Source organism: Teleopsis dalmanni, chromosome 1 (genome assembly GCF_002237135.1).
Source record: "Teleopsis dalmanni isolate 2A chromosome 1, ASM223713v2, whole genome shotgun sequence".
Taxonomy (NCBI): domain Eukaryota; kingdom Metazoa; phylum Arthropoda; class Insecta; order Diptera; family Diopsidae; genus Teleopsis; species Teleopsis dalmanni.
The window spans coordinates 120622966-120633206 of NC_051846.1; the positions used below are offsets into that span (position 1 = coordinate 120622966).

General features: G+C 33.8%; 2 protein-coding genes across 2 annotated transcripts; both read left to right on the top strand.

Moving 5' to 3' along the window:
• Window positions 1-1921: 1921 nt before the first annotated feature.
• Window positions 1922-6100, top strand: LOC119665794. Its single transcript, XM_038075039.1, has one exon. It carries the CDS (start codon window positions 1922-1924, stop codon window positions 6098-6100), a length of 4179 nt encoding a protein of 1392 aa, XP_037930967.1.
• Window positions 6101-6260: 160 nt separating this feature from the next.
• LOC119665795 lies at window positions 6261-7373 on the top strand. Its single transcript, XM_038075041.1, has one exon. It carries the CDS (start codon window positions 6261-6263, stop codon window positions 7371-7373), a length of 1113 nt encoding a protein of 370 aa, XP_037930969.1.
• The last annotated feature ends 2868 nt before the right edge of the window (window positions 7374-10241 follow it).

A 10241-nucleotide genomic window follows, 5' to 3' on the forward strand; every position in this document is an offset into this window, starting at 1 on the left:
AAGACATATATGGTATGTAAACAATGTGGAGAGTAAAAAGAAATATAATGTGCTATTCTTCCCTTTGGTAGATGGCTCGATTTCGACTAGATTTGAGTGGTCAGGATCGCCATGTAATAATAAATTTGTTCAAATATAAATTTATTATTTTTTTGAATCAGACTTTCATTCGATATAATATATTTCTCCTCTTTTTAATTCAGCAGGAAGAAATCTGCTCATTAGTAGGCATCCGAGAATGCCGAGACAAAATAATTTGTGACACTTTTGTTTAAGCTATTCGAGCTCAGTTTAAAATCTGAATTTTATTAATAATTTTCCAAACTATTTATACGAAATATTTTACTATAATTTACAAACATTTTTCCTAATAATTTTAATTGCGGCGGCACTAAAAAGGGTGACCCACATCAATGCTTAGAAAATATTATGACACATTCAAGTGTGTCATATCGACATGTGCAGAATAGTAGCACAGAAAACAAAAGTGTCAAGTAGCAATTGCATACTTGCTATGACCAAATATTCTATTTGCATTGCGGTGGTTCTTTCGTGTGCGATCGCATTACATATTACATTAGTTAATATAAAATAACATAATTTGTGCATAAGCACTTTCAAAAATAAATGAAATAATTTATTGTTTGTTTTTGTTTACATTTGTTGCGCTATACACAACAATATAATTATTATTAAATTAAATGGATTTAATTAAAGTATAATTATGCAAAATGTTGTTTTGATTGAAATTGTGTATCGTACGCAATTTACACTTTTTTATAGTACATTCACACTGTCTCATTTATAGCATTGACAGACGAGCGTGCTTAATTATTATTAAGCAGCCCCCTATGATCATTTTAAAAATACCCTGATAGACGGTATAAATTACCATTAAGAAGTTGCTGTATCATATGTTTTTTTGTTAATGAAAAAGTGAGAGAATTTTGAATTCAAAATGGATAAGCAAGAAAATTTAAAAAACTCGATTTAATTCGGTTAAAAATACGCCGTTTGTTCAATTTAAAACTAAAAATGTTATTATTGAAATTAAAAAAATATCATGAAGCTATAAATAACATATAAATTATTTTATTTCTTTGAATAATATTTTTACTAATTCTAGTCGCTTACGCAGCGTATTAAAAACTAAACTAAAAACTAATTTTACAATCATTTTAACTCTTTAACAAATATCCATTACGGGATATTGTTTTGCAGAAATAACCAACGGTAACTTGTTTTGATACAATTGTATCTGTTTATGTTTGCATTTAATTCATATTATTTTATATTTTTATTTTTTATGATATTTGGTTACATGTGTTTACATATTATTTGGGCCAACACTGCGACCAGTCATTGACCAACGAAAAGTGCAATTTTGCATTATCAGCTTTTCTTGTTGGTCAATGGCCTATAATTATGTCAGCACAGCGTAGGCAAATTTATTTATTTGTGAATTATGCATTAATATTTATTGTCAATTAATGCATAATTTAATAGCTTGTTAATTAAATAATTTTGTATAAATATAAGAAATAATTTTAATAAAGTTCAGAAGGAAAAGAAAAATCAATTATAACTTTCTTACTTTCTCGCATCGGTTAGTTTGGGTTTCAAGTGCTCAAACTAATCAAAATAGAAAATACAAGTAGTTTGGGTTACAAGTGCTCAAACTACATTACACATAAAAATTGGCTACCAAGCTAACACAGATTAAGGATCTGGGTTAGCACCAAGTAGCGTACATTTTTTGGTGACCCCGACGTGATTGTTGATGAAATATCAGCTTTCATTTTGTTGAAATACATATCAAAGGAGTCAATTACCTACAAAAGGACACACCAAAAGGTCTACTCAGTAACCAGCTGAAGTATTTATTCATTGGAATTTTCGGACCGAAAATTCAAACATCGCCATGGATGCGTTATTAAAGAAGCAGTCAGAGCTCGGTACAGAAATTGAGCGACTGATAACCAATTTCAAAAAGGATTCTAGTACCCGCAAGCAGGATACCACATATTATGAAGATCGGCTAAATAAACTAAACACGTTGTGGGATAATTTCGAATCTAATGATGCTGAAATCAAAGTACTGCCACAATCTGAACTTCAAAATGAGTATTTCAGTGCAGACTATTTCAAAAAAATCTCCAATCTAGTAGTCACATATGATGAAAGATTCAAGCTGGAGAAATCAAGGCTACTCCTGAAACCACAGGACGAGAAGCCAGTAGTAAGCCCAAGAGGGCCAAATAATACTACATCGCTCATGCGAACCATGCAGAAGCAATCCTCATTAATGCATGCACTACGCACGAGCATAGATGAAATATATGAAGAAATAACCATAAAACATCATCCTAGTTATTATGATCTGAAATATTCTCTAATAGAAAAATATCAGAAGGATCTGAGGGATAACAATGATGAAATATGGTCATCAGTCGACGCACAAGACATCGTCGGATATACTTGGGATCAATATTATTCAACGGATAAAGATGCCCAAAACGTGTTAATATATTTAAAACAACACAGTCAACCAACTGAAGGATTGACGTCAGAGGGGCCTGCAGCAACTCAACAAATCAGACTTCCAAAAATAGTTTTACCAACATTTGATGGAGACTATTTGAAATGGATTGAATTTAGAGATTTGTTTCAACAATTGATCCATGATCAATCAATAAGCGCAGCCCACAAAATGTTCCATTTATCTACAAACTTGGCAGGTGAGCCAAAAGCCCTCATACGGCATCTGTCAATTTCCGAGCAAAATTATAATATAGCTTGGGATATTCTGTCAAATCGGTATGACAACAAACGACTCTTGGTGACAGCATTACTAAATAAATTGTTATCACAACCAAATATAACAATTGAATCAGCAAGCAGTCTTAAGGGCATACATGATGTTACAAAAGAATGTTATTATGGATTAGCAGCTCAAGGTATTGATGTTAAATCTTGGGACGCCATAATGGTTCACGTAATTATTAGAAAGCTAGACAAAGCTTCACATACGGCATTCGAGCAATCGTTAGAAGACAGCCGAAGAATAATTTCATTAAAAGAATTATTGCGGTTCCTAGAAGGAAGATTTCAGGCATTCGAATCAATGACGAATGGAAACCACAAACAAAGTCACAAACCACGACATCCAGCAGTAGCACTTGCAGCTACAGACTCAGGATCAAAATGTATTATTTGCAATAGTAGTCATCAATTATTTTCATGCGAAACTTTCAAACGTAAATCCATACAACAGAAGTACGATTTACTAAAACGTCATAAATTGTGCACAAACTGCATGAAACCTGGTCATATGGCATTACAATGCTCCAGCAGGGGTTGTACTATATGCCAAAGAAGACATAATACACTGTTGCATCAAAATAGACACCCAATTCAACCATCAAATCATACGTCAGTTGAAAACACTTCAAGGCCACTTGCACAAACAACTCTAATGTCATCCATCAATCATGGTCATACCAGTTGCGTTCTTTTAGGAACAGCAAAACTTTTAGCCTCCAACTCTAATGGAAGAACATTCGAGTGCAGAGCAGTACTGGATTCAGGTTCACAAATAAATATTGTGACTGAACGATTGGCATCCAGATTGGGGCTGCAAGTAAGCTCCAGTTCGATTTGCATCGAAGGCATAGGGATAGGTAAATTGAGTTCAAAAAGTCGTACAACACTTTCTGTGCAATCAAAAGTGACCGATTACAAAACAATACTTGAAGCATTTGTGTTGCCAAAAATTGTATCCAATCAACCATCGCAACACTTACAAATTTCAAATTGGAATCTGCCCAATAACATCCAATTAGCAGATCCTACATTCTATAAGTCTGACAAAATTGATATGTTGCTTGGAGCAGAATTTTATCATCAACTCCTAAGTCCTGGTCAAATACAACTTTCAAGGGAACTACCAATTCTACAGAACACTGTGCTCGGATGGATCGTATCTGGAAAAATCCAAAATGCTAACACAATGATTGCAACATGTGGAATAGCATCAGAAGATAGTTTAGAAAACGCAATAGAACAACTTTGGAAGGTTGAAGAAGTTGATACTCACTCAAAGGTCTTATCAATAGCAGAACAACAATGTGAAGCTCAATTCACTCAAACTACATATCAGAATGTTACGGGACGATTCATCGTTCGTCTTCCTTTTATAAATGACAGATTCGCTTTGGGAGATTCGAAAGACATTGCTACAAATAGATTTCTAGCACTAGAGCGTAGACTTTCAAAGGATAGTCATCTCAAACGACAATATGTAGAGTTTTTAGATGAATATGAAAAATTGGGACATATGACCGAAATAGATATTGAAAGGATTATGTCACCACATTACTTTATACCACACCATTGTGTGCTTAAACCTGATAGTACGACCACCAAGTTACGTGTGGTATTTGATGCATCATCCAAAACAACATCAGGGCAATCTCTCAACGATTTACTACACACCGGACCAACTGTTCAAAGTGAATTACTATCTATTTTATTACGATTCCGTCTTCCTCGTTATGTGTTTACAACAGACATTGAGAAGATGTACCGACAAATACTTGTACATCCAGAAGACAGACAATGTCAGCTTATCGTTTGGAGAAATGAACCAAGTCAACCGATAAAGTACTTTGAACTCAACACAGTAACATATGGTACTAGATCAGCACCGTATCTAGCAACCAAATGTTTGCAAGTTTTAGCTGATGACAATATGCAAAATTATCCATTAGGTGCATCTGCTCTCAAACAAAACTTCTATGTAGATGACTGTTTACACGGGGCAGATAGTCTGAGAACATTGTTGGAAACTCAGAGTCAATTAAACAAAATACTGACAGCAAGCGGTTTTAAATTGCGAAAATGGTGCGCAAATCATCCAAGTCTACTACAAGGAATTCCACACGATGACTTAGAAGTCAATTTAGATTTAGAAAATAATAACGATACAACAAAAACTCTTGGGTTATCCTGGTGTCCAAAATCTGATAGTTTATGCGTCAAGGTTAAATTGGAACCTGTTTGCAGCACGACTAAGCGCAGTGCAACCTCAGATTTAGCAAGGCAATTTGATCCACTAGGACTTTTGTCACCAGTTGTGGTGATGGCAAAGATCTTTATTCAAGAATTATGGAATTTAAAAATGGATTGGGATGAAAAACTGCCGACTGAATTACATAAACAGTGGTTAGAGTTCCGGAACAATTTGACGAAAGTAAATTGTCTGCAAATATCTCGTCATATTTTCAAGGGCGAAGTTCCTGCCAACATTCAATTACACATATTTACAGATGCATCAGAAAAGGCATATGGTGCTGCAGCGTATTTGCGATCAACACTTCAGAATGGTCAAATTATTGTACGACTATTGTGCGCTAAGTCTCGGGTTGCACCTTTGAAAAGGTTGACATTACCTCGTCTCGAACTTTGTGCAGCTGTGGTTGGCGCAGAACTAGCAACAAGAATAAAGAACGACCTACAAATAAGAAATTACCAGACGTTCTTTTGGTGTGATTCACAAATAGTGATATCATGGATCAACTCTCCATCATCAAAATTTCACACTTTCGTTGCAAACAGGGTAAGCAACATTCATCAATTAACAGCCACAAGTCAGTGGCGCCACGTCAGTTCGGAACACAATCCAGCTGACATTTTATCAAGAGGCCTTGCACCCCATAAACTACAGTCATCAAATATGTGGTTTTATGGACCTATGTTCCTGCATGGTCGGGAAGAACTATGGCCTTCAAAACCATCATCAGCGTTAAAATCCGAAACCCTCATTGATCCTGAACGGAAGAAAGAAACTCAAGTATCTACATTGTCTGTTGTTGAAGGCACAGCAAATCCTGGAGAGTTCATATATTCAATAAGACACAACAACTCATTTGGAAGACTTCAACGGATATTATCGTATATTTTAAGATTCGTAAAAAGAATCAGAAGAAAACAAAATGATCATTCAAGCAATTTTTTGACTCCAGATGATCTAGATGCAGCACATCAGGTCATCATCAAAAGCATTCAATATGCAGAATTAAATCAAAATTATGAAATCTGATGGAAGAATAAATAAGTCCAGTGCATTGACATCACTGGCACCTTTTATTGATAATACAGGCATCATAAGAGTTGGTGGACGGTTGGATGCAGCCTCATTATCGTATGACGCCAAACATCCTATGTTGTTGCCTTATAACGACCCCATTGTCAAATTAATAATGGAACAAGTCCATAAGAAATACATGCACTGTGGTCCGCAGTCTCTCCTAGCTAACATGCGTCAACGATACTGGCCAATTAAGGGCAAGTTGATGGCAAGGTCAGTAGTACAACATTGTGTACGTTGTACTAAAGTAAGACCACGATTTTATGAACAACTGATGGGTAATTTGCCAGCGACAAGAGTACAACCTGGGCGACCATTCCCCACCACTGGCGTGGACTTTTGCGGACCTTTTTGGATACATTACCGAATCCGAGGCAAGAAACCACACAAGGCATACATTGCTGTGTACTGTTGTTTTACAACTAAGGCAGTTCATCTCGAAGTAGTCAGCGATTTAACCACAGATGCATTCATCGGATCGCTGAAACGTTTTGTTGCTCGAAGAGGACACTGTAAAAATTTGTTTTGTGACAATGCCACAAATTTCGTCGGAGCAAGTAATCAATTACTTGAACTTGCAGACTCAATTCAAACAAGTAAGGCACAAGAGAAGATAATTAACGAATGTAATGAAAGAGGAATAACATTTAAATTTATACCTCCTCGTGCACCACACTTCGGTGGACTGTGGGAAGCAGCAGTCAAATCAGCAAAACACCTATTGATACGAAGTACTAAGACCACGTCACTAACATATGAGGAACTAGAGACTGTGGTACTAGAAGTCGAAGCAATACTGAACTCTCGACCATTGACACCTATGTCAAGTAATCTGAATGACTTGTCAGCATTAACACCTGGTCATTTCTTAATCGGAGAACCACTCACAGCAATGGCAGATGCAAAGGCCCAATCAGGAAATATAAATCTGGTGACAAGGTGGAAATTAGTTTCTCGCCTCAAATTGGATTGTTGGGAACGTTGGAAAACCGAGTACCTCACTGAACTACAATGTCGACACAAATGGAAAGCAGCCAATACAAGAATGGCATCAGGAACTCTAAGACGTCCTTTGACAAGACTAGCGCCTCTGTTTCCATCCGATGAACAATCTCCTGTTTCTGATGAACAACTTTCAAAAAGTTTTACAAAAGCGAATTCGAAAACACCACACGAAGGCACAGATCAAGACGAGCCACCTAAAAAGAATTATAAAACCAGCTAACTAAGGAAAATTTGACATATCTTCCCTCTAGAGCGCGATTAAACAGTATTCATCATCATACGATAAGTTATTTGGCGTTGTTAATTTCTATAACAATAATCATAATCATTACTTGGAAAACCAAACACAACAGATGTCAGAAACACACAATAAGCGAAATTTCAACACGAGGAAATGATATGCAAAATGCAGAATTACGTCAACAAAATTTGGACTTCACTGTGACCACAACCTAGGACAAGTTGAGTTGGCACTCAACGGCGGGGAGAATGTTTATGTTTGCATTTAATTCATATTATTTTATATTTTTATTTTTTATGATATTTGGTTACATGTGTTTACATATTATTTGGGCCAACACTGCGACCAGTCATTGACCAACGAAAAGTGCAATTTTGCATTATCAGCTTTTCTTGTTGGTCAATGCACTGAAGAAAGTGTGTAATATGTTGGCCTATAATTATGTCAGCACAGCGTAGGCAAATTTATTTATTTGTGAATTATGCATTAATATTTATTGTCAATTAATGCATAATTTAATAGCTTGTTAATCAAATAATTTTGTATAAATATAAGAAATTATGTTAATAAAATTCAGAAGGAAAAGAAAAATCAATTATAACTTTCTTACTTTCTCGCATCGGTTAGTTTGGGTTTCAAGTGCTCAAACTAATCAAAATAGAAAATACAAGTAGTTTGGGTTACAAGTGCTCAAACTACATTACACATAAAAAATTGGCAACCAAGCTAACACAGATTAAGGATCTGGGTTAGCACCAAGTAGCGTACAGTATCAAAACAATATCCCGTATGAAATATTTGTTTTGATGCAATTGATCAATAGTTATAATGATCATTACAATAAATGATCATTACAATAAATGATCATTAACTCCTCCGCCCTTAAAAATTGAGCGTCCCGATCAATGGAGTTGCAACAGTTTACTCAATGGTTATAAATATCATTAATAATATTTTTATAACGTACAATCTTATTTTAATATAATTTTACAATTTAGATATTTCCATTTTTAGCAGTTGTGCTATGCACATGCATTCAATAACTTAATTAATTTAATTTAATACAACTTGTCAATTTAGCTATAATATTATCAATATAATTTTCTTTAAATATAATTTCTTCTTTCTCTTAAGAATTTAACTTAATACAAGATTTATTTCCATTTTTAGCAGGTGTGCTATGCACATGCATTTGGAATATTTTACAATAATTTAATTCATTTAATTTAAAATAATTTTTTAATTTAGCTATAATATAATAAATGTAATTTTCTTTAAATATAATTTCTTCTTTCTCTTAAAAATTTATCTTAATACAATATTTATTTCCATTTTTAGCAGGTGTGCTATGCACATGCATTTGGAATATTCAATAACTTAATTAAGTTAATTTAATGCAACTTGTCAATTTAGCTATAATATTATCAATATAAATTTCTTATTTTATCAATAATCCTTCTAAAGTTTGAGAGGAAAAAAAAAACATTTCTTTTTTTTAATCAATTCATGTAAAAAACTTTTGCTAATAAATAATTATTTTCTGTATCCATCTTGAATTTCTAAAAAAGAATAGTTAACTTTTTATATTACTTTTATGAATTGTTTTTCCGCTTTCTGTAATAATTGTACTATTTTTGTTTTCTTTGACTATTTCTTTTTTAAAACGCGGTGTTAATTTGGTGCCGTATCTTTTATTAATTTTAATGTAAATAATTTGCCCCGGTACATAGGCTTTAGGTGGTATCTTGTTTTTATTATAATAACTGACGTCTTTTCTTTGTTTTTCAGTCAGTCTTTGTATGTTGTCTTGTTTTGCTAGTTCGTATTGCTTAGGGTTTATAAAAACTCTACGACCAAAAAATACTTCTATGGGTTTTTGTGTTGTAGTTGAATGTATGGAATAGTTATATTCATATATTGATCTATCTAGAAGCTCTTCAAATGATCTTTCAATATTTTCTGTTTTTAAACATCTCAAGATTTCAGTCAAGGTTGAATGAAATCTTTCTATTTGACCATTTGCTGTGCTGGTATGAGGTGGTATTTTATAAACTTTAATTCTTAACTGGTCTTCTAATAAAAACATAATTGATTTTGAATTTAAGCTTTTCTCGTTATCAATTACTACGGACTGAGGAATTCCGAAGATGAAGAGTAATTGTCTAAGTGGTTCCCTAATATATTCTACTGCTTTAGATTTCACTAATCTGGCCTGAGTATATTTTGAATATTTGTCAATGGCTGTTAAAACTAAATTTTTTTCTGCAATATAAATGTCAATATGAATGATTTGTCCCGGGAATGTTGGTATAGGGGTGGATTTTATTTCAAGTTTATTAGGGTGTCTATCATATTTGTATTCTGAACATATCCTACATTGTTTTATAATATTTTTTACCTTTGCTAACATTTTAGGAAAATAAAATTTTTCCAATAATTGCTTCTTATTTTCTACGGCGTTTCTATGAGCTCGTTTGTGTTCGAGAATTATTTGTTGTTCTTGTTGATCGTTTGTTTCCAAATCTTTAACCTGTGTTTGAGTGAATCTAATTTTAATGTTACCAAAGTTTGTGGGGTAGAGCTTTTGGATTTTACCCATTATCTCTTCAGATGTAAATAATCCATTTATAAGTGATGGATTTAAGTAACGTTTGAGAATTGATATTAGGTCACTTGCAGAATAGTGAGGCCTAGTAATTGTATGACGATGGTAAGTCGGAAAAGGTAGTTGGTACTGGTAATCTTTCTGTCTTCCTACTAATATTATAATCTGATTTTTAAAGACGTTTACTGGTGTTTCTATTGCTGGTATAAGATTGTGTCCAGAACTTTCATCCGAGTGAGTTG